This window comes from Nerophis ophidion, linkage group LG15 (genome assembly GCF_033978795.1).
Source record: "Nerophis ophidion isolate RoL-2023_Sa linkage group LG15, RoL_Noph_v1.0, whole genome shotgun sequence".
NCBI lineage: Eukaryota > Metazoa > Chordata > Actinopteri > Syngnathiformes > Syngnathidae > Nerophis > Nerophis ophidion.
In genome coordinates, this window is record NC_084625.1 from 2161996 (window position 1) to 2186995 (window position 25000).

The following is a 25000-nucleotide window of genomic DNA, read 5'->3' on the forward strand; positions in this document are numbered from 1 at the left end:
CACCTTAAATGATGAGGAAGGCCAATTTTCAATAATGTGGCAGGCCACTTTAATGATGTGGGAGATCACTTTTAATGATCTGGCAGGCCACGTTATATATGATGAGGTTGGTCAGTGTTCATGATGTAGCAGGCCTATTTTAATAATGTGGCAGGCCACTTTAAATGATGTGAAAGACCACATTGAATGAACTGGCAGGCCAAAAATAAATAATGAGGTTGGTCACTTTTAATGCTGTACCAGGCCTCAGGCAATGAAGTGGCTAACCGTATTAAATGACATGGCAGGCCACATTAAATGACATGGAACACCACTTTGAATGACCTGGCAGGCCAAAAAGAAATAATGAGGTTGGTCACTTTTAATGCTGTACCAGGCCTCAGGCAATGAAGTGGCTAACCGTATTAAATGACATGGCAGGCCACATTAAATGACATGGAACACCACTTTGAATGACCTGGCAGGCAAAAAATAAATAACGAGGTTGGTCACTTTTAATGCTGTACCAGGCCTCAGGCAATGAAGTGGCTAACCGTATTAAATGACATGGCAGGCCACATTAAATGACATGGAACACCACTTTGAATGACCTGGCAGGCCAAAAATAAATAATGAGGTTGGTCACTTTTAATGCTGTACCAGGCCTCAGGCAATGAAGTGGCTAACCGTATTAAATGATATGGCAGGCCACATTAAATGACATGGAACACCACTTTGAATGACCTGGCAGGCCAAAAAGAAATAATGAGGTTGGTCACTTTTAATGCTGTACCAGGCCTCAGGCAATGAAGTGGCTAACCGTATTAAATGACGTGGCAGGCCACATTAAATGACATGGAACACCACTTTGAATGATCTGGCAGGCCAAAAAGAAATAATGAGGTTGGTCACTTTTAATGCTGTACCAGGCCTCAGGCAATGAAGTGGCTAACCGTATTAAATGACATGGCAGGCCACGTTAAATGACATGGAACACCACTTTGAATGACCTGGCAGGCCAAAAAGAAATAATGAGGTTGGTCACTTTTAATGCTGTACCAGGCCTCAGGCAATGAAGTGGCTAACCGTATTAAATGACATGGCAGGCCACATTAAATGACATGGAACACCACTTTGAATGACCTGGCAGGCCAAAAAGAAATAATGAGGTTGGTCACTTTTAATGCTGTACCAGGCCTCAGGCAATGAAGTGGCTAACCGTATTAAATGATATGGCAGGCCACGTTAAATGACATGGAACACCACTTTGAATGACCTGGCAGGCCAAAAAGAAATAATGAGGTTGGTCACTTTTAATGCTGTACCAGGCCTCAGGCAATGAAGTGGCTAACCGTATTAAATGACATGGCAGGCCACGTTAAATGACATGGAACACCACTTTGAATGACCTGGCAAGCCAAAAAGAAATAATGAGGTTGGTCACTTTTAATGCTGTACCAGGCCTCAGGCAATGAAGTGGCTAACCGTGTTAAATGACATGGCAGGCCACATAAATGACATGGAACACCACTTTGAATGACCTGGCAGGCCAAAAAGAAATAATGAGGTTGGTCACTTTTAATGCTGTACCAGGCCTCAGGCAATGAAGTGGCTAACCGTATTAAATGATATGGCAGGCCACATTAAATGACATGGAACACCACTTTGAATGATCTGGCAGGCCAAAAATAAATAATGAGGTTGGTCACTTTTAATGCTGTACCAGGCCACCGACAATGAAGTGGCTAACCTAATTTAATGACATGGCAGGCCACATTAAATGACATGCAACACCACTTTGATTGACATGGCAGGCCAGAAATAAATAATGGGGTTGGTCACTTAAATGCTGTACCAGGCCACTTTAAATTATGTGGAAAACACCATTAAATGATATGGAAGACCATTTTAAATGAGTTGGCAGACCACATTGAATGATGTGGTGGGCCACTTTTAATGATGATGCAGGCCAATCTTAATAGAGTGGCAAGTCACATTAAAAATGTGGAAGACCCAATGTGGCAGGCCACTTTTAATGACGTCGCAAACCATATCAAACAATGTTGCCGACCACATTGAATGATGCGATGGGCCACTTTCATTAATTGGTGGGCCAATTTAAAAAAAAGAACAACCACGTTAAATGATGTGGCGGGCCACGTTAAAAAATAAAGTGGCTGGCCCCATTGAAAAATGTGGTGGGCCAAATAAAATGAAGTGGCAGAGTTTGTCTCAGGTGGTACAGTGGTTAAGGTAAAAGATTAATCTAAGTGTGATTAATGCAACAATTTGTGTGATTATTCACACAACTTAACTCATTAATTGTGAAAGGCCAGATAAAAGGCAGGATTAGTGACGATAATTAAAGTGAGACTAGATGATGTCATGGTTATGATAGCATGTGTTACTACTAATACTTAGTTAGCACAATTAGTGGTGGTGAAAAGGCACTCACTGTGATCCTCCACACACATTTGGTGTTGGGGGGGTAAACTCCCGGGTACCCTTGGCTCCCGATGATTCCGGACTCGGCCGTGAAGTTCCCCCCGCACGTGAAAGAGGGTCTAGAAGCGGGAAGAGTGTCGAAGAAGTTTGAGAATAAAGCGTCCAGGCTGCAAAGCGAGGCGTGTACCTGTGTACCTGTGCTGCGACTGTGCACACACGCCGGCCAGCAGGAGGGCCAGCAGCAGACGGCGTGCACACATTGTGGGCTGGAGGGCCGCGCCAGACTGCAGTCTGCGGGACATGAATGCAGGTTTTGTTCTGGGAGGAGGGACGCTCGGCAGTCTCCTCCCCCAGCCCTACTTTTAAACACCCTGTTTAACCTTATCATCACACTTCAACATCTCTAACATGTCAGTGCCACTCAATCAGCATTGAAAATAGAAATAGGGTCTTGTTGTCTTACTCCTGGATGAATACATGTTCAATACATATGGAAGTAAATGTTTAGAAACTACATTACCCAGAAGGCTTAGCAACGTAGAATGACAGGAAGTGATACAAATATATTTTCTCTGATATTGATCGATTTTAGAACGTGGGAGATCAAGAGGACATTTTTGTTTTCCTTTGAGTTGTAAATGTTTTTTTTTTAGTTCAGAATAAAACAAAAATATATATTTGTTTTGCATGGACACACTGTGGATGTATTAATATATGAATTTTAAAATGTTATTGCATTCTCCAACTCTTGATTATAAATACAACGTAGTAACATAACCATCTATTTTTTTTTTTATGCAATAAATGTATGGCAAGTTCAAGGCATAATAAATGAAAGTTAAGTCCAAAACAATTTGGAGAAAGGACTATCGCAAAAGCAGGGGTGTCCAAAGTGCGGTCCGGGGGCCATTTGCGGCCCGCAGGTGATTTTTTTAACCGCCCCTCGGCACATTTTCAAAATACGATTGAAAAATTTTTAAAACGTAAAAAGTGATATAAAGGAGAAAACGGGTGAAATGTAACATGAAAATGTTGCAATGTTTACTGTAATAACACAAAGCTGCCATGCAGGCTGTTTCTTTCTTTAAAAAATAATAATGAATCAAAATCAATGTCGTTATGAATTATTGACCTATTCAAGTCTTCAATTACGTCATGTTAAGTTTTCCACTTTGGGATATTTTTGGGGGAAAATGTTGCATATTTTGTGTTTGCCATATAAAAAAACTGAGCTGTTTTTTTTAAGGAAGGACCTAAAATGAACAAACAAAAAACATAAACAACAATAAAACTTACAATTGACGGATAGATCTGAAGTTGATCTCGGGATTATTGTGTTAAAAGTAAACAATTTATTTTTTAATACTTTACTGAGTAGGACCCTTTTGGATCCCCAATTATTTTAGTGTGATTTGTTTTTAAGTGTCATTGCTAAAAAAAAAAGAATTAAAATCAATGGTGTTATTAGTTATTGACTTTTTTAAGGCTACCAATTATTATATAATTTCAAATATTCCACTTAAAAAAATATTGGGTGAAAATATTGCATATTTTGTGATTTTTCCATAAAAAAACGTTTTTTTTTTGGTGACAAAAAGAGCTTACAACTTAAATCTTTAAAATCATTATATTGACAGATAGACTTAATGTTGATCTAGAGATTTAAAACTTGAATAATAATAAAACAAATAATACTGAATACCCTGCGATGAGGTGGCGGCTTGTCCAGGGTGTACCCCGCCTTCCGCCCGATTGTAGCTGAGATAGGCGCCAGCGCCCCCCGCGACCCCAAAAGGGAATAAGCGGTAGAAAATGGATGGATAATACTGAATAATGACATATTTTTTATATATATATTTTTTTACCAAAACCCTTTGGAGTCCCTGGGATCAAGCCTGAGTGGAGGCCGAAATTTATATTTTTTATACATATATTGTATTGTTTTTTAAAATGAAAAATATCAAAATGGCCCCCACTTGCTTTGATTTTTCAGTGTGTGGCCCTCAGTGGAAAAAGTTTGGACACCCCTGTTCTAGAGTATGAAGTTGGCAAAATATTATTTGCAGAGGTAAAAATGATGAATTATTTTGACGTGTACTTCTTTAATTTTATTTGGGATGACAATTTGTTGGTCCATTTTTCCCCCGAAATCAATATGCAGCATCAAAAACAATTTTAATAAGCATTTTTATACTCAATAATAGCAGTGACTTCCGCATTACTCAGTGCTGCTTTCAAGTCCCCTGGTAAAACACAAATTGATAGTGTATTGTAGTTCATTGAGTCGTGAATCTGTTGATAATATAACTTTTTTCTGACAGGTTCGTTTTCACATTCTATCAGGGTGGCGATCAAAATGAAGCGAACGTACAAGAGGGTAAGTTTGGTTAGTGTATGATTTGATCAATAAATTTTCCCATGATTGCGAATTGTACAACAAAACCGTTACGTTTGCTTGAATTTTATTTTGAAACACACAAAAAAAATATGGAAAAACAAAGCGTTTTTCCTTTCAAGTGTCGTAAAGAACTAGAATAAAAACTGATTTTGTTTTTAATCTTATATTTAACTTCAGCAGAAACGAAACAAACGACCCTAAACCGATTCATTTTTGCATACTCGTCACCGGAACCGGAAGTTGCCCTTTAAAAAAATATATATATATATATATATTTGGTGTTTTATCCTGCATTTACATGTAACAAGATATGGAACTATGGTATATGCTATACTGTATATTTTATTTTTCTGACGCAGGATACAACACCACAATGTTTTTGCCCGACAGGTCAGTCCGCGGATGCCTTTAAATTTCAACTTCCGTTTCCGGCGTCGGAATAAATAAATAAAATCTGTTTTGGTCAGTTTTTTTCCTGTCGTTTAAATGCTGATTTTTATCTTCATTGTATGAAATATAAAATGACAATCAAACAGTTATTTTTTTTAGATCGAGTTATTGCTTTTTGGCCAAAAACATACACTGAGCCACGTTTATTTTCTCATTTTTAAAACTTTGTCACCCTCTAGTGGCGTTAGTGTGACATTACATCACCACGCTTGTCACAGAACCCAATGAATAGAATAGAATAGAAAATACTTTAATTAATCCCTGGGGGAAATTCAGCACCACAGTTTGTTCACAATAGACAATAAACACTTAGGTATTTTTTTTACATGTGAATAGTGTAAATACCGTCTGTTATACAGCATTATTCACGCGTGAATAATATAAATGCAGTCTATTATACAGCAATATTTACACGTGAATAGTATAAATACCGTCTATTATACAGCATTATTCACACGTGAATAATATAAATACAGTCTACTATACAGCATTATTCACACGTGAATAATATAAATACATTATACATTTACAGTACATGTACAGTCAAAAGGAACATATGGTTTATACCAGGGGTGTCCAAAGTGCGGTGCGGGGGCCATTTGCGGCCTGCAGCTAATCGTTTACCGGCCCGCCATGAATTCTGCAAAAATTGCAAAAATGAAAGTATTGCAAAAAAACAAACAAAATCAAAACATTTTAAAAACGTGGAATGAGGTGAAATTTAATGAGGAAAAAGTGGCAATGTTGACACAAAGCTGCCATGCAGGCAGTTTTTTCCCCCTTTTGTCTTTATTTTCTTTTTTTTCCATTACTCCAAAAAAGTCAATGTTATAATGAATCATTACTTAAAAATTATCACTTTAAAATGTTTTATGTGGTAAAAATATTGCATATGTTGTGTGGTTGCCATATAGAAACATCAAAGTTTTGACCAAAGAGCATCAAACAAACAAAATAATAGTTCAGACTTGAAATCAACAGCAATATCGGAAGTTGATCTTGAAATTTAAGTGCTAAAAGTAAAAAAAACAAAAAACTAATAACAATGCATCACTTTATGAGTGGGGAACCTTTCGGATCTCAAATATATTTAGTAGGATTTTATTTAACTTTTCACTGTGATTACTCAGAAATGGTGTCCTGCATTATTGATCTTTGAGGGCTTTAATTGTTATATAAAGGAATTCTCCTGAAGAAATCAATAAAGTACTATCTATCTATCTATCTATCTATCTAAATCAGGGGTAGGGAACCTATGGCTCTAGAGCCAGATGTGGCTCTTTTGATGGATGCATCTGGCTCTCAGATTCATCTTAGCTAACATTGCGTAACACAATAAGTAATGAATAATTCCACTGGTAATCAGTGTTTAAAAATAATATTCAAAATATAAAACATTCTCATGCATTTTTATCTATCCATCCGTTTACTACCTCACCTGTTCAAGGAGTCAAGAATGGTAAGAAGTATTTTATTCATTATAAGTTAGCTTCAGAATAAAAACTTTATTGAAAAGAATAACAGATGTGTTATACCCTGATGTTGGTTTTACATAAAAATGCACACATTTAGTTGTATTCAGTGTTAAAAATTTTTTTATATGGCTCTCACAGAAATACATTTTAAAATATTTGGTTTCTATGGCTCTCTCAGCCAAAAAGGTTCCCGACCCCTGATCTAAATACTGCATATTTCAGTTTTACTATAAAAAAACAAAGTTGTCTTTGACAGAAAAGACATAAAACCTTATTTGTTTTACTTTATATCAACCTCAAGTTGATATAGAGATTTACTGTAAGCATTAAATAAAAAATAATAAGAAGAATTGGACTTATTTGTAACATTTTAGCGACTGAGACCCTCTATGCTCCCCAGGAACCCTAAGGATAAAAAAAATCATATATTTTGTTATGGTTTGAAAATGAAAAATATCAAAATGGCCTCGCATGCTTACATTTTCCGTGTGCGGCCCTCTGTGGAAAAAGTTTGGACACCCCTGCGTTATACAGTCTGATGGCAGTATAAATAATATAATATAATATAAAAAAAAATCAATTTGCCAATATTTAAGTAACGAGTCGTAGACAAAAGTTGCGCTATCCCAAGAGCGGCGAAACAAAGAGTACAAGGGTTAGTTGAAAGGCGCTTAATCTCCACAAAGGGGTCAGTGACGTCATCGTGACGTCGAACTTTTTACGTCATGAGCGGAAAAAGGAGGTTGGAGTTTCCAACACTTGATTGGAACTCGTTTGGACCAACGACCGTAGGTGAGCTCGATCACAGTAGTATTATTATTGACTTCATTACCGAGTTATGACTCTCATAAAATGACAAAACGCCATTTTAGCTCGTCCTCTTTGTGTTTATTTGCTCCGGCTGATTCGATTGTCATTTAACGGATTTTTTCCCCACGCACGTTTGCTGAGGTTCCGTAGTTCCCTGAACGTCCCAATCTCATACGTTAGTACAAGTGCGTGGCGGGGAGTCCGAGGCGCCGTGAAGGCATCTCGCTTGCATTCACCTGCTTCCTGTCACTTCGGTGATTGTGCGGCCTCACAGGTGTGGAAAGGGCGAGAAAGAAGCCCAGCCTGGAACAATACAACAACAACCAGCCGTGGGGCGACCTTTTTTGTTTGTTTAGTTTGTTTAAAAAAAAAGAAAAAGGCCGGTATTGTGTACATTGACGTCAGACCTGGCACGGCAGGTGCTCCGCGGCTTCGGGCTTCTACTTTGATCTTTTTCTTCATCTCAGCCACAACCAAACTGTCTATTTGTTGTTTTTTTCTGAAGGGGAACGCCGTCATCAAAGTGAGTAAGCCTTAAAGCCCAAAGAAGATCATCCCTGAGGAGGAGGCAGTTTACTATAGTGTTGCTAATCATTTAGCTCGCGGCTAACCAGAAGAAAAGCACTTCCGCTTCCGGTCCTGTCAAAATCAAAGCCGGACCTTGGACCTTGGACCTTCATTGCAAGTGGATCGCAGGACTGGGACCGAAAGTAGGTACGTGACGCCAAATATCTCAAAGCAATTGATAGCAAAGACTTATGGAAAAAGTTCCCAATTATATTTAAAGGCCTACTGAAATAAGATTTTATTATTTGATTATACTTGATCATATTGCGATGTTGCCATATTTTTGCTGAAAGGATTTAGTAGAGAACATCGACGATAAAATTCGCAACTTTTGGTCGCTAATATCATGATAGACCAGCTCGACGTCCATTGCTTTTGGTCCCCTAGAGGGGGGGGTTGCCCACATCTGAGGTCCTCTCCAAGGTTTCTCATAGTCAGCATTGTCACTGGCGTCCCACTGAATGTGAATTCTCCCTGCCCACTGGGTGTGAGTTTTCCTTGCCCTTTTGTGGGTTCTTCCGAGGATGTTGTAGTCGTAATGATTTGTGCAGTCCTTTGAGACATTTGTGATTTGGGGCTATATAAATAAACATTGATTGATTGATAATAAAAAAGCCTTGCCTGTAGACGATGTGCATGTGAAAGAGGATGAATGATTCGTGGATGAGGAAAGTGAGAGTGAACTACTAGAAAAAAAAAAAGAGGGCAGTGTGAGCGATTCAGGTGTTATTACACACATTTACTAGAATAATTCCGGAAGATCCCTTATCTGCTTATTGTGTTACTAGTGTTTTAGTGAGACTAAATAGTCATACCTGAAAGTCGGAGGGGTGTGGTGACCGCCAGTGTCTCTGAGGGAAGCCATGAAGGAGCCAAGAAAGTCGCAGCTGCAGGAGGAACGACACAAGCTCCGCTCATGTTTACCGTAAGACCCGACTTATTACCACAATTTCGTCACCGAAGCCTGCCGGTTGACATGTGGTAGAGATCCATCTCCGCTTGACCGCTCTGTTCCATATTAAAGCTTCACAACAAACAAGGAAACACCGGCTGTGTTTGTGTTGCTAAAGGCGGCCGCAATACACCGCTTTCCACCAACATCTTTCTTCTTTGACGTCTCCATTATTCATTGAACAAATTGCAAAAGATTCAGCAACACAGATGTCCAGAATACTGTGGAATTATGCGATTAAAGCAGACGACTTATAGCTGGGAACGGTGCAGGGTCAAAATGTCCGCTACAATCCGTGACGTCACGCGACGTTTTCAACAGGACACTTCACGCGAAATTAAAAATTGCAATTTAGTAAACTAAAGCGGCCGTATTGGCATGTGTTGAAATGTTAATATTTCATCATTGATATATAAACTATCAGACTGTGTGGTCGCTAGTAGTGGCTTTTAGTAGGTTTTAGAGATGTTCTTATTTAAACGGGGATAGCAGCTCCATTCTATGTGTCATACGTCATCATTTCGCCATATTTATTGTGAAGATAGGAAATGTGCAGTCGGCCTTTAGAGTTTAGACGGCGCGAGAGTCTGTTGAAATAAAAAGTGTTTCTCGCCTTCCTCTCGGTCATATTTTCATAATAATGATCTTGCAGCAGCCAGCGTCATCTCACAAGACCCTCCGGTACCGTGAATGTCATTTAAGTGACGTCTTGGTGAAGATTGATGATCACTCATTTTTAGGTCGATTTTTTTTTAAAAGCCTGGCTGGAGCTCGACTGACACACCCCCCGCGGTCGACTGGTAGCTCGCCATCGACGTAATGGGCACCCCTGGTTTAAAGGTTTAAAGGTCCTCTCCAAGGTTTCTCATAGTCAGCATTGTCACTGGCGTCCCACTGGATGTGAATTCTCCCTGCCCACTGGGTGTGAGTTTTCCTTGCCCTTTTGTGGGTTCTTCCGAGGATGTTGTAGTCGTAATGATTTGTGCAGTCCTTTGAGACATTTGTGATTTGGGGCTATATAAATAAACATTGATTGATTGAAAGGCTAGAGTATACAAATGAGTTTTAAGGTGAGACTTAAATGCTTCTACTGAGGTGGCATCTGGAACTGTTACTGGGAGGGCATTCCAGAGTACTGGAGCCCGAACGGAAAACACTCTATAGCCCGCAGACTTTTTTTGGGCTTTAGGAATCACTAATAAGCCGGAGTCTTTAGAAGGCAGATTTCTTGCCGGGACATATGGTACAATACAACATGAAATGATTATAAAAGAAAAAGAGCACATCTTGCTACTAAGTTAACTCTGCCTTCTCTCTCCAAGCAGCTGACGTGCCCCCCCCCCCCCCCCCTCCCTCCGCCCCTCCCCCCGACATGGCGTCAGGCCACCAGGTCCACTCCACCGTCCTGCAGGAGGAGCTCACCTGTCCGGTGTGCTTGGACGTCTACCGCGACCCCCTGCTGCTCCCGTGCGGCCACAACTTCTGCCGCAAGTGTCTGGATCGACTGCGGCAGGAAACGGAGCGCAGCCGCTTCCGCTGCCCGGAGTGCCGCGACAGCCACAGCTGCAGCATGCACCTGCAGAGGAACTTCAAGCTGGGCAACATCGCCGACGACTTCCGCTCCAGCAACACGGCGGCGGCCGCCAAAGAGTGCGTGACCTGGACGGGACCCAAAGGCTCCGTCCCGTGCGACTACTGCCTGCCTCCCGCCTCCACGGCGTCCTCCTCCTCCTCCTCCGCCTCTCCTGAAAAGGGCGACATGCAAGAAGGCGGCTTCGGCGTGGCGGTGAAGATGTGCCTGAAGTGTGAGGTGTCCATGTGCCAGGAGCACGTCAAGCCTCACCTGGAGCTGCCCGTCTTCAGAGACCACCTGCTGACTGAAACCATCTGTGACTTCTGGAAGAGGAAGTGTCCCGACCACGACGAGTTCTACAGGTGTGTCTTCCTCACCTGTCCCAGCCATCTTTACTCATGTAGACCTTCATCACCCGCGTCTCAAAGGGCTGCACAAGCCACAACCACATCCTCGGCTCAGATCCCACATCAGGGCAAGGAAAAACTCAACCCAATAGGGGGACAATGAGAAACCTTGGAGGGGACCGCAGATGTCCATAGTGGATCTAGCATAATAGTGTGGGAGTCCAGTCCATAGTGGATCTAGCATAATAGTGTGGGAGTCCAGTCCATAGTGGATCTAACATAATAGTGAGAGTCCAGTCCATAGTGGATCTAACATAATAGTGTGAGAGTCCAGTCCATAGTGGATCTAACATAATAGTGTGGGAGTCCAGTCCATAGTGGATCTAGCATAATATAGCGTGGGAGTCCAGTCCATAGTGGATCTAACATAATAGTGAGAGTCCAGTCCATAGTGGATCTAGCATAATAGTGCGAGTCCAGTCCATAGTGGATCTAACATAATAGTGCGAGTCCAGTCCATAGTGGATCTAACATAATAGTGAGAGTCCAGTCCATAGTGGATCTAACATAATAGTGTGAGAGTCCAGTCCATAGTGGATCTAACATATTAGTGAGAGTCCAGTCCATAGTGGATCTAACATAATAGTGTGAGAGTCCAGTCCATAGTGGATCTAACATAATAGTGAGAGTCCAGTCCATAGTGGATTTAACATAATAGTGTGAGAGTCCAGTCCATAGTGGATCTAACATAATAGTGTGAGTCTAGTCCATAGTGGATCTAACATAATAGTGAGAGTCCAGTCCATAGTGGATCTAACATAAAAGTGAGAGAGTCAGAAAATGGCGAAATTTTGGTAAAGGGACAACATGTTTTGATCCAACATATGAGATCATCAATGTGTGTCAAATGTGTTTCCAACTACAAATACTTCTATTCGTCTGAATGGGAATTTCCTAGAAATTTGGGTGAAATGGGAACTTTAGAAAATAAAGTTAATACAAGAATTGTCTTAGATGATACGAGTAGGTTGGTGTTGGAGTTTTTTAAAACAGCTTAAAAACGTTGACGTAAATGTTTGAACTCAAATGAGTTTTTCGGAATTCCTGGAAGTTTGGAAAATACGTGAATTTCTGGTTTTAAAGGTGGAACTGTCAAATAAACGCTTGAAAAATGTGGACTGTGAAAACTTTCCAGGAAGAGGTGAAAATAGGACTTTGGGGAAAAAAAGGGAATTCCTTGAATTTTTTGTTTTAAATTGTTATTTTGATTGTTCAAGGTGTGACTCGTGTGAAGGGTTCAAGTCCCTTGAGAAATGTGGGAATTGTACACATTTGAAAAATTTAAATTAATTTCAATGGAAAAATTGAGCCGGTAAAACCGGGAATTCTGGGTAATGTAGGATTTGATTTATTTTTAGGCGGGGAGCTCAGATTTCCCAGTCGAGCCAAAGTTTTTGATACTTGAACAGGTCCAATCGGATGAAACTGAGCTGTGGAGCACGCCAACATCTTGCAGAGGAATAATAATAATAATAATAGTTTATTGGTGTGGGAACGTTATTAACTTCTGAAATATAATGGACTAAAAATACTTTCACTTGGATAATACTACTCACTGCATTTGGTGCGTTGCAGGTACTACTGCGTGGACGACAAGGTGTTTGTGTGCAACTCCTGCACCATCGAAGGTCGCCACCAGGAGCACGCCGTGAGGACCATGAAGAACACCATGAAGGACATGAAGGTGCGTCAGACAGTCTTGTCCTTTTTGTCAAGCAGAGGAGGAAAGAGTGGCCGGAATCAATCAATCAATGTTTACTTAAATAGTCCTAAACCATCAGTGTCTCAAAGGGCTGCACAAGCCACATCAACAGAACAGCCAGTTTAACTGAAACCCTCAAGTCATGTCGCTTAGCAACAGGCACCGCCTTTTAAAGGCACACACCATGCGGAGGTTGGCAAGTATCTTTGGAGATGTTTTTAGCCCTGATGAGCGCATTCAGTTTTTTGCCTGCCTGGTCGTCGTGATCGCCATTATTGTATTCCTTGCAAATAATCCGTTTTTTTAAGTCCACAGCGAATCCCTCCTCCTTTCCACGCTGGTCTGTTGTCGTTTTAAGTTGGGGAAATGGACCAAACTTGTCAAAAGAGGAAAGGCACACATGTTGAAGTGACTGGTGACGTTGGTACACATGGTTCACACACGTTGGGAGGAATGTTTGGCTCCATCTGAAAGTTTTTCAATGAAAATTAGAAGGGTTTCCAAATCGAGGTTTTACTGGTCGTGTCAGACAAAAAATGTGATTTCCAGGTAGAAATGCAGAGGTTGGCGAGTATCTTTGGAGACCTTTTTAGCCCGGATGAGTGCATTCAGTTTTGTGCCTGCCTGGTCGTCGTGATCGCCATTATTGTATTCCTTGCAAATAATCCGTTTTTTTAAGTCCACAGCAAATCCCTCCTCCTTTCCACGCTGGTCTGTTGTTGTTTTAAGTCGGGGAAATGGACCAAACTTGTCAAAAGAGGAAAGGCACACCTGTTGAAGTGACTGGTGACGTTGGTACACATGGTTCACACACGTTGGGAGGACTATTTGGCTCCATCTAAAAGTTTTTAAATTGAAATTAGAAGGGTTTCCAAATCGGGGTTTTACTGGTCGTGTCAGACAAAAAATGTGATTTCCAGGTAGAAATGCGGAGGTTGGCGAGTATCTTTGGAGACCTTTTTAGCCCGGATGAGTGCATTCAGTTTTGTGCCTGTCTGGTCGTCGTGATCGCCATTATTGTATTCCTTGCAAATAATCCGTTTTTTTAAGTCCACAGCAAATCCCTCCTCCTTTCCACGCTGGTCTGTTGTCGATTTAAGTTGGAAATGGACCAAACTTGTCAAAAGAGGAAAGGCACACATGTTGAAGTGACTGGTGACGTTGGTACACATGGTTCACACACGTTGGGAGGACTATTTGGCTCAATCTGAAAGTTTGTCAATGGAAATTAGAAGGGTTCCCAAATGGAGGTTTTACTGCTCGTGTCAGACAAAAAATGTGATTTCCAGGTAGAAATGCAGAGGTTGGCAAGTATCTTTGGAGACGTTTTTAGCCCTGATGAGCGCATTTAGTTTGGTGCCTTCCTGGTTCTCGTGATCGCCATTATTGTATTCCTTGCAAATAATCCGTTTTTTTAAGTCCACAGCGAATCCCTCCTCCTTTCCACGCTGGTCTGTTGTTGTTTTAAGTTGGGGAATTGGACCAAACTTGTCAAAAGAGGAAAGGCACACATGTTGAAGTGACTGGTGACGTTGGTACACATGGTTCACACACTTTGGGAGGACTATTTGGCTCCATCTAAAAGTTTGTCAATTGAAATTAGAAGGGTTTCCAAATGGAGGTTTTACTGGTCGTGTCAGACACAAAATGTGATTTCCAGGTAGAAATGCAAAGGTTGGCGAGTATCTTTTGAGACCTTTTTAGCCCGGATGAGTGCATTCAGTTTTGTGCCTGCCAGGTCGTCGTGATCGCCATTATTGTATTCCTCGCAAATAATCCGTTTTTTTAAGTCCACAGCGAATCCCTCCTCCTTTCCACGCTGGTCTGTTGTTGTTTTAAGTTGGGAAAATGGACCAAACTTGTCAAAAGAGGAAAAGCACACATGTTGAAGTGACTGGTGACGTTGGTACACATGGTTCACACACGTTGGGAGGAATGTTTGGCTCCATCTGAAAGTTTGTCAATGGAAATTAGAAGGGTTCCCAAATCGAGGTTTTACTGGTCGTGTCAGACAAAAAATGTGATTTCCAGGTAGAAATCCAAAGGTTGGCAAGTATCTTTGGAGACCTTTTTAGCCCTGATGAGCGCATTTAGTTTGGTGCCTTCCTGGTCGTCGTGATCGCCATTATTGTATTCCTTGCAAATAATCCGTTTTTTTAAGTCCACAGCGAATCCCTCCTCCTTTCCACGCTGGTCTGTTGTTGTTTTAAGTTGGGGAAATGAACCAAACTTGTCAAAAGAGGAAAGGCACACATGTTGAAGTGACTGGTGACGTTGGTACACATGGTTCACACACGTTGGGCGGACTATGTAGCTCCATCTGAAAGTTTGTCAATGGAAATTAGAAGGGTTCCCAAGTCGAGGTTTTACTGGTCGTGTCAATACTGGAGAGACGACAAAAAATGTGATTTCCAGGTAGAAATGCGGTGGTTGGCGAGTATCTTTGGAGATGTTTTTAGCTCTGATAAGCGCATTCAGTTTTGTGCCTGCCTGGTCCTCGTGATCGCCATTATTGTATTCCTTGCAAATAATCCGTTTTTTTAAGTCCACAGCAAATCCCTCCTCCTTTCCACGCTGGTCTGTTGTTGTTTTAAGTTGGAAATGGACCAAACTTGTCAAAAGAGGAACGGCACACATGTTGAAGTGACTGGTGACGTTGGTACACATGGTTCACACACGTTGGGAGGACTATTTGGCTCAATCTAAAAGTTTTTAAATTGAAATTAGAAGGGTTTCCAAATCGAGGTTTTACTGGTCGTGTCAGACAAAAAATGTGATTTCCAGGTAGAAATGCGGAGGTTGGCGAGTATCTTTGGAGACCTTTTTAGCCCGGATGAGCGCATTCAGTTTTGTGCCTGTCTGGTCGTCGTGATCGCCATTATTGTATTCCTTGCAAATATTCCGTTTTTTTAAGTCCACAGCGAATCCCTCCTCCTTTCCACGCTGGTCTGTTGTTGTTTTAAGTTGGGGAAATGGACCAAACTTGTCAAAAGAGGAAAGGCACACATGTTGAAGTGACTGGTGACGTTGGTACACATGGTTCACACACGTTGGGAGGACTATTTGGCTCAATCTGAAAGTTTGTCAATGCAAATTAGAAGGGTTCCCAAATGGAGGTTTTACTGGTCGTGTCAGTACTGGAGAGAAGACAAAAACATTTGATTTCCAGGTATAAATGTGAAGGTTGACAATTATATTTGGAGACGTTTTTAGCTCTGATGAGCGCATTCAGTTTTGTGCCTGCCTGGTCGTCGTGATCGCCATTATTGTATTCCTTGCAAATAATCCGTTTTTTTAAGTCCACAGCGAATCCCTCCTCCTTTCCACGCTGGTCCGTTGTCGTTTTAAGTTACAAATGGACCAAACTTGTCAAAAGAGGAAAGGCACACATGTTGAAGTGACTGGTGACGTTGGTACACATGGTTCACACACGTTGGGAGGACTATTTGGCTCCATCTAAAAGTTTGTCAATGGAAATTAGAAGGGTTCCCAAATCGAGGTTCTACTGGTCGTGTCAGACAAAAAATGTGATTTCCAGGTAGAAATGCGGAGGTTGGCAAGTATCTTTGGAGACCTTTTTAGCCCTAATGAGCGCATTCAGTTTTGTGCCTGCCTGGTCGTCGTGATCGCCATTATTGTATTCCTTGCAAATAATCCGTTTTTTTAAGTCCACAGCGAATCCCTCCTCCTTTCCACGCTGGTCTTTTGTTGTTTTAAGTTGGGGAAATGGACCAAACTTGTCAAAAGAGGAAAAGCACACATGTTGAAGTGACTGGTGACGTTGGTACACATGGTTCACACACGTTGGGAGGACTATTTGGCTCCATCTGAAAGTTTGTAAATTGAAATTAGAAGGGTTTCCAAATCGGGGTTTTACTGGTCGTGTCAGACAAAAAATGTGATTTCCAGGTAGAAATGCAAAGGTTGGCGAGTATCTTTGGAGACCTTTTTAGCCCTGATGAGCGCATTCAGTTTTGTGCCTGCCTGGTCGTCGTGATCGCCATTATTGTATTCCTTGCAAATAATCCGTTTTTTTAAGTCCACAGCGAATCCCTCCTCCTTTCCACGCTGGTCTGTTGTCGATTTAAGTCGGGGAAATGGACCAAACTTGTCAAAAGAGGAAAGGCACACATGTTGAAGTGACTGGTGACGTTGGTACACATGGTTCACACACGTTGGGAGGACTATTTGGCTCCATCTAAAAGTTTGTCAATGGAAATTAGAAGGGTTCCCAAATCGAGGTTTTACTGCTCGTGTCAGACAAAAAATGTGATTTCCAGGTAGAAATGCGGAGGTTGGCGAGTATCTTTGGAGACGTTTTTAGCCCTGATGAGTGCATTCAGTTTTGTGCCTGCCTGGTCGTCGTGATCGCCATTATTGTATTCCTTGCAAATAATCCGTTTTTTTAAGTCCACAGCAAATCCCTCCACGCTGGTTTGTTGTCGTTTTAAGTTGGGGAAATGGACCAAACTTGTCAAAAGAGGAAAGGCACACATGTTGAAGTGACTGGTGACGTTGGTACACATGGTTCACACACGTTGGGAGGACTATTTGGCTCAATCTAAAAGTTTTTAAATTGAAATTAGAAGGGTTCCCAAATCGAGGTTTTACTGGTCGTGTCAGACAAAAAATGTGATTTCCAGGTAGAAATGCGGAGGTTGGCGAGTATCTTTGGAGACGTTTTTAGCTCTGATGAGTGCATTCAGTTTTGTGCCTGCCTGGTCGTCGTGATCGCCATTATTGTATTCCTTGCAAATAATCCGTTTTTTTAAGTCCACAGCAAATCCCTCCTCCTTTCCACGCTGATGTGTTGTCGTTTTAAGTTGGAAATGGACCCAACTTGTCAAAAGAGGAAAGGCACACATGTTGAAGTGACTGGTGACGTTGGTACACATGGTTCACACACGTTGGGAAGACTATTTGGCTCCATCTGAAAGTTTGTAAATTGAAATTAGAAGGGTTCCCAAATCGGGGTTTTACTGGTCGTGTCAGACGAAAAATGTGATTTCCAGGTAGAAATGCGGAGGTTGGCGAGTATCTTTGGAATCGTTTTTAGCCCTGATGAGTGCATTCAGTTTTGTGCCTGCCTGGTCGTCGTGATCGCCATTATTGTATTCCTTGCAAATAATCCGTTTTTTTAAGTCCACAGCGAATCCCTCCTTTCCACGCTGGTCTGTTGTCGTTTTAAGTTGGGGAAATGGACCAAACTTGTCAAAAGAGGAAAGGCACACATGTTGAAGTGACTGGTGACGTTGGTACACATGGTTCACACACATTGGGAGGACCATTTGGCTCCATCTAAAAGTTTTTATATTGAAATTAGAAGGGTTCCCAAATCGAGGTTTTACTGCTCGTGTCAGTCAAAAAATGTGATTTCCAGGTAGAAATGCGGAGGTTGGCGAGTATCTTTGGAGACCTTTTTAGCTCTGATGAGTGCATTCAGTTTTGTGCCTGCCTGGTCGTCGTGATCGCCATTATTGTATTCCTTGCAAATAATCCGTTTTTTTAAGTCCACAGCGAATCCCTCCTCCTTTCCACGCTGGTTTGTTGTTGTTTTAAGTTGGGGAAATGAACCAAACTTGTCAAAAGAGGAAAGGCACACATGTTGAAGTGACTGGTGACGTTGGCACACATGGTTCACACACGTTGGGAGGACTATTTGGCTCCATCTAAAAGTTTGTCTATGGAAATTAGAAGGATTCCCAAATCGAGGTTTTACTGCTCGTGTCAGTCAAAAAATGTGATTTTCAGGTAGAAATGCGGAGGTTGGCAAGTATCTTTGGAGACGTTTTTAGCTCTGATGAGCGCATTCAGTTTTGTGCCTGCCTGGTCGTCGTGATCGCCATTATTGTATTCCTTGCAAATAATCCGTTTTTTTAAGTCCACAGCGAATCCCTCCTCCTTTCCACGCTGGTCTGTTGTCGTTTTAAGTTGGGGAAATGGACCAAACTTGTCAAAAGAGGAAAGGCACACATGTTGAAGTGACTGGTGACGTTGGTACACATGGTTCACACACTTTGGGAGGACTATTTGGCTCCATCTAAAAGTTTGTCTATGGAAATTAGAAGGATTCCCAAATCAAGGTTTTACTGGTCGTGTCAGACAAAAAATGTGATTTCCAGGTAGAAATGCGGAGGTTGGCGAGTATCTTTGGAGACGTTTTTAGCTCTGATGAGTGCATTCAGTTTTGTGCCTGCCTGGTCGTCGTGATCGCCATTATTGTATTCCTTGCAAATAATCCGTTTTTTTAAGTCCACAGCAAATCCCTCCTCCTTTCCACGCTGGTCTGTTGTCGTTTTAAGTTGGGGAAATGGACCAAACTTGTCAAAAGAGGAAAGGCACACATGTTGAAGTGACTGGTGACGTTGGTACACATGGTTCACACACGTTGGGAGGACTATTTGGCTCCATCTAAAAGTTTTTAAATTGAAATTAGAAGGGTTCCCAAATGGAGGTTTTACTGCTCGTGTCAGTCAAAAAATGTGATTTCCAGGTAGAAATGCAGAGGTTGGCAAGTATCTTTGGAGACCTTTTTAGCCCTAATGAGCGCATTTAGTTTGGTGCCTTCCTGGTCGTCGTGATCGCCATTATTGTATTCCTTGCAAATAATCCGTTTTTTTAAGTCCACAGCGAATCCCTCCTCCTTTCCACGCTGGTCTGTTGTCGTTTTAAGTTGGGGAAATGGACCAAACTTGTCAAAAGAGGAAAGGCACACATGTTGAAGTGACTGGTGACGTTGGTACACATGGTTCACACACGTTGGGAGGACTATTTGGCTCAATCTAAAAGTTTTTAAATTGAAATTAGAAGGGTTTCCAAATCGAGGTTTTACTGCTCGTGTCAGACAAAAAATGTGATTTCCAGGTAGAAATGCAGAGGTTGGCAAGTATCTTTGGAGACGTTTTTAGCCCTGATGAGCACATTCAGTTTTGTGCCTGCCAGCAGGAGTCGCTACACAAGCAGCTGGGCAAGGTGGTTCGGAAGCAGGCCTTGGCCAAGAAGAGGCTGCAGGAGCAGAACCAGAAGGACAGACAGAGAGAGGTGAGCACGCTCGCTATCGCCGTGACGACGCCATGTCCTCTCTTTGACCCCACCCCGGCTGGCGCAGAAGTTCCTGCAGGACTCCGAGGAGCATCTGGCGGCGCTGCGGGAGACGCTGGAGGGCAAGGTGTTGGGCTTCATGGGCCGGCTGATGGAGTGCACGCGCACGTTCTGTGACGCTAACGGCACCGCCATCTCCAAGAACATCTCCCGCATCCACCAGGACCTGGACCGACTCCAGGAGGCGCAAAGCGGCATCCAGGACCTTCTGCAGGAGAAAGACCCCTTCTGCTTCATCGAGGTCAGTCTCTTCTCACTCCCGCCCAACCGCTCGTTTGCAAGTAGAAACATCATTTTCTTCAATTAAAATCCCCAGCCTGCGTCTTCTTTATTTTTGTAGCTCTGACGCCCTTAAATGGACTCAGCATTACCACCTGTCCTTGTAGAGTGTGAATGACAGGTGTGCATCGTGCAGGGTGGAATAATCTGCTAAAAGTGTGAACTTTTTCTGTGCCATTGTACCAAGAAAAAAGTTCTGCAAACCCTGTTTCCATATGAGTTGGGAAATTGTGTTAGATGTAAATCTAAACAGAATACAATGATTTGCAAATCCTTTTCAAGCCATATTCAGTTGAATATGCTACAAAGACAACATATTTGATGTTCAAACTCTTAAGCTTTATTTTTTTTTGCAAATAATAATTAACTTAGAATTTCATGGCTGCAACACGTGCCAAAGTAGTTGGGAAAGGGCATGTTCACCACTGTGTTACATCACCTTTTTTTTTTAACAACACTCAATAAACGTTTGGGAACTGAGGAAACTAATAGTTGAAGCTTTGAAAGTGGAATTCTTTCCCATTCTTGTTTTATGTAGAGCTTCAGTCCTTCAACAGTCCGGGGTCGCCGCTGTCCTATTTTAGGCTTCATAATGCGCCACACATTTCCCCATGGGAGACAGGTCTGGACTCTAGGCGGGCCAAGAAAGTACCCACACTCTTTTTTAACGAAGCCACACTGTTGTGAATGTGGCTTGGCATTGTCTTGCTGAAATAAGCAGGGGCGTCCATGAAAAAGACGGCGCTTGGATGGCAGTATATGTTGTTCCAAAACCTGTATGTACCTTTCAGCATTAATGGTGCCTTCACAGATGTGTAAGTTACCCATGCCTTGGGCACTAATGCACCCCCATACCATCACACATGCTGGCTTTTGAACTTTGCGTCAATAACAGTCTGGATGGTTCGCTTCCCCTTTGGTCCGGGTGACACCATGTCGAATATTTCCAAAAACAATTTGAAATGTGGACTCGTCAGACCACAGAACACTTTTCCACTTTGCATCAGTCCATCTTAGATGATCTCGGGCCCAGAGAAGCCGGCGGCGTTTCTGGATGTTGTTGATAAATGGCTTTTGCTTTGCATAGTGGAGCTTTAACTTGCACTTACAGATGTAGCGACCAACTGTATTTAGTGACAGTGGTTTTCTGAAGTGTTCCTGAGCCCATGTGGTGATATCCTTTAGAGATTGATGTTGGTTTTTGATGCAGAGCCGTCTGAGGGACCGAAGGTCACGGTCATTCAATGTTGGTTTCCGGCCATGCCGCTTACGTGGAGTGATTTCTCCAGATTCTCTGAACCTTTTGATGATATTATGGAGCGTAGATGTTGAAATCCCTAAATTTCTTGCAATGTCACTTTGAGAAGTGTTGTTCTTAAACTGTTTGACTATTTGCTCACACAGTTGTGGACAAAGGGGTGTACCTCGCCCCATCCTTTCTTGTGAAAGACTGGGAAGCTGTTTTTATAGCCAATCATGGCACCCACCTGTTCCCAATTAGCCTGCACACCTGTGGGATGTTCCAAATAAGTCTTTGATGAGCATTACTCAACTTTATCAGTATTTATTGCCACCTTTCCCAACTACTTTGTCAGGTTTTTGTGCTTGCAAATTTTTTTGCCAATAGAAAATATATTTTTTTGCTTGCAAATCATGTTTTTAAGGGTTTCACGGTGGCAGAGGGGTTAGTGCGTCTGCCTCACAATACGAAGGTCCTGCAGTCCTGGGTTCAAATCCAGGCTCGGGATCTTTCTGTGTGGAGTTTGCATGTTCTCCCCGTGAATGCGTGGGTTCCCTCTGTGTACTCCGGCTTCCTGCCACCTCCAAAGACATGCACCTGGGGATAGGCCCCTCCCCCCTCCAAAGACATGCACCTGGGGATAGGCCCCTCCCACCTCCAAAGACATGCACCTGGGGATAGGCCCCTCCCACCTCCAAAGACATGCACCTGGGGATAGGCCCCTCCCACCTGCAAAGACATGCACCTGGGGATAGGCCCCTCCCACCTGCAAAGACATGCACCTGGGGATAGGCCCCTCCCACCTCCAAAGACATGCACCTGGGGATAGGCCCCTCCCCCCTCCAAAGACATGCACCTGGGGATAGGCCCCTCCCACCTCCAAAGACATGCACCTGGGGATAGGCCCCTCCCACCTCCAAAGACATGCACCTGGGGATAGGCCCCTCCCACCTCCAAAGACATGCACCTGGGGATAGGCCCCTCCCACCTCCAAAGACATGCACCTGGGGATAGGCCCCTCCCACCTGCAAAGACATGCACCTGGGGATATGCCCCTCCCACCTCCAAAGACATGCACCTGGGGATAGGCCCCTCCCACCTCCAAAGACATGCACCTGGGGATAGGCCCCTCCCACCTCCAAAGACATGCACCTGGGGATAGGCCCCTCCCACCTCCAAAGACATGCACCTGGGGATAGGTTGATTGGCAACACTAAATGGTCCCTAGTGTGTGAATGTTGTCTGTCTATCTGTGTTGGCCCTGCGATGAGGTGGCGACTTGTCCAGGGTGTACCCCGCCTTCCGCCCGATTGTAGCTGAGATAGGCGCCAGCGCCCCCCGCGACCCCAAAAGGGAATAAGCGGTAGAAAATGGATGGATGGATCATGTTTTTAATTGGGAATTCTTTTTTTATAACTTGTACATTTTTATATTTGCGAATTGTCTTTGAATAGAAAAAAAGTACATTTTTATTAATTGCTTTATTTGATTGAAGAACATTTTTGTTTTACTTGCAAATTATATTTTCAATTGGGATTTTTTTGTGTTTTTTTTTTGCAGATTTTATTTTATATTTTGTAAATGTTAACTGCATAATTTTTGATTGTAACCTGCCTGTTCCTCACCAGGCCAGCCAGACCACAGGAAGGAGGTAAGCGTCCTGCTCGCCACCTTCTTCTCCACACCTGACGTCCCTTCCCGGCCGCAGGTGCACCAGCCTGCTGAGGAAGAACATCTTCTACCCCAAGTACGTGGACACGGAGACCGCCATCGTCAGCGTCATGATGGAGGAGGAGATGCGTAAGTTTGTGGAGGTCACGCTGCGGAGGGAAATCATGGCCGCCATCAACTCCATCTGTGAGCGCCGCCAAGAGGTCAGAGGTCAGAAGTGGGGGTGGAACCCTGGCTGACACGCTCCCGCCCTCAGGTCAACTCCCCGAGGAGGAGGAAGGCGAGCAAACTCAGAACGAGGAAGTGACCAGGGAGACTGACGACGACGATGATGATGACGATGATGTCGATGACGACGAGGATGACGTCCTGGACGACAGCAGCGAGGAGATGAGCGAAGAAGAGGAGCACAGTGAAGGTCACGACGGGAGTGACTCCGAGGAAGATGTTTACATCCCTGAGGACGATGATGATGATGATGATGATGATTATGAAGACGTGGAGGAGGAAGATGAAGAGAATGAAATGGAGCTCACCGACATCTCATGAGAAGGTCACACACACACACACACACACACACACACACACACACACACACACACACACACACACGAATGTAGAATCCAATGTTTTTTTCCTAAAAAAAAAGAATATTCTAGCATGTTGCTTTGCCAAAGACTGGCAGACTTTGCTCCATTCACCCGACTTTGCACTTTTAATGCTGTGATGCTAGGCTACCTAGCCCAATATAGCAATGTTTTGATACAGGCGATGTCTCACGGGCCAAATAGCTAATAAAGGATTGACGTTGTGGACGTGGTTTTGTTTTCTCATCCCCGCTTTGGCAGCACTTAATTGTGCGGAGGAGGTCTCGTAGCCTCTGTGCAACAACTGATTCTGCAGGGAAGGATTCATTTCCATGCTTAGTGCTTAGTGGCCACATGCGTGAACGGCATCTTTGAGCTCTAATTTACAAAACTGTGTACACTACTGAATTGGGGTCTTACGGCCACTTATGTGGACACTTATACTGCCATCTGCTGGTGTCAGAAGAGTATAACATACAATGCAATTTGGAAAACAATAAGAATTAGCATGTCACTGAACATGAAGTACACGTTTGTGTACTTATGGACTAGGTACATCATATCAAAAGATGATTCTTAGTTTTTATTTTAATTAGGGTCCAAAAAGACCAAAGGATATTCTTGCATGTTGCTTTGCCGAAGACTGGCAGACTTTGCTCCATTCACCCGACTTTGCACTTTTAATGCTGTGATGCTAGGCTACCTAGCCCAATATAGCAATGTTTTGATACAGGCGATGTCTCACGGGCCAAATAGCTAATAAAGGATTGACGTTGTGGACGTGCTTTGGTTTTCTCATCCCCGCTTTGGCAGCACTTAATTGTGAGGAGGAGGTCTCGTAGCCTCTGTGCAACAACTGATTCTGCAGGGAAGGATTCATTTCCATGCTTAGTGCTTAGTGGCCACATGCGTGGACAGCATCTTTGAGCTCTAATTTCCAAAACTGTGTACACTACTGAATTGGGGTCTTACGGCCACTTATGTGGACACTTATACTGCCATCTGCTGGTGTCAGAAGAGTATAACATACAATGCAATTTGGAAAACAATAAGAATTAGCATGTCACGGAACATGAAGTACACGTTTGTGTACTTATGGACTAGGTACATCATATCAAAAGATGATTCTTAGTTTTTATTTTAATTAGGGTCCAATAAGACCAAAGGATATTCTTGCATGTTGCTTTGCCAAAGACTGGCAGACTTTGCTCCATTCACCCGACTTTGCACTTTTAATGCTGTGATGCTAGGCTACCTAGCCCAATATAGCAATGTTTTGATACAGGCGATGTCTCACGGGCCAAATAGCTAATAAAGGATTGACGTTGTGGACGTGCTTTTGTTTTCTCATCCCCGCTTCGGCA

General features: G+C 42.8%; 2 protein-coding genes across 13 annotated transcripts in view; one reads left to right on the forward strand and one right to left on the reverse strand.

Moving 5' to 3' along the window:
- The window catches only part of pcolce2b (procollagen C-endopeptidase enhancer 2b), a 39814-nt gene extending 37073 nt beyond the window's left edge, over window positions 1-2741 (reverse strand). Inside the window, 2 exon segments of the mRNA XM_061921244.1 lie at window positions 2435-2543; window positions 2620-2741. Of these exon segments, the coding sequence (XP_061777228.1) occupies window positions 2435-2543; window positions 2620-2726 (216 nt within the window). The 5' untranslated portion in view covers window positions 2727-2741.
- The window catches only part of zgc:92594 (uncharacterized protein LOC436996 homolog), a 61888-nt gene extending 36924 nt beyond the window's left edge, over window positions 1-24964 (forward strand). For 2 of the 12 annotated variants that reach the window (XM_061921232.1, XM_061921233.1), the window contains 10 exons: window positions 4746-4801; window positions 8063-8080; window positions 8157-8271; window positions 10399-11011; window positions 12632-12740; window positions 19701-19799; window positions 19867-20100; window positions 23007-23029; window positions 23087-23235; window positions 23306-24964. In XM_061921232.1, coding sequence (XP_061777216.1) covers window positions 4781-4801; window positions 8063-8080; window positions 8157-8271; window positions 10399-11011; window positions 12632-12740; window positions 19701-19799; window positions 19867-20100; window positions 23007-23029; window positions 23087-23235; window positions 23306-23598 — 1674 coding nt within the window. In that variant the 5' untranslated portion in view covers window positions 4746-4780 and the 3' untranslated portion in view covers window positions 23599-24964. Of the gene's footprint in view, window positions 1-4745; window positions 4802-7464; window positions 7540-7676; window positions 8272-10398; window positions 11012-12631; window positions 12741-19700; window positions 19800-19866; window positions 20101-23006; window positions 23030-23086; window positions 23236-23305 lie in introns of those variants that run through there. The other 10 variants (XM_061921238.1, XM_061921236.1, XM_061921237.1 and 7 more) reach the window with 10 other exon arrangements.
- Window positions 24965-25000: the final 36 nt, after the last annotated feature.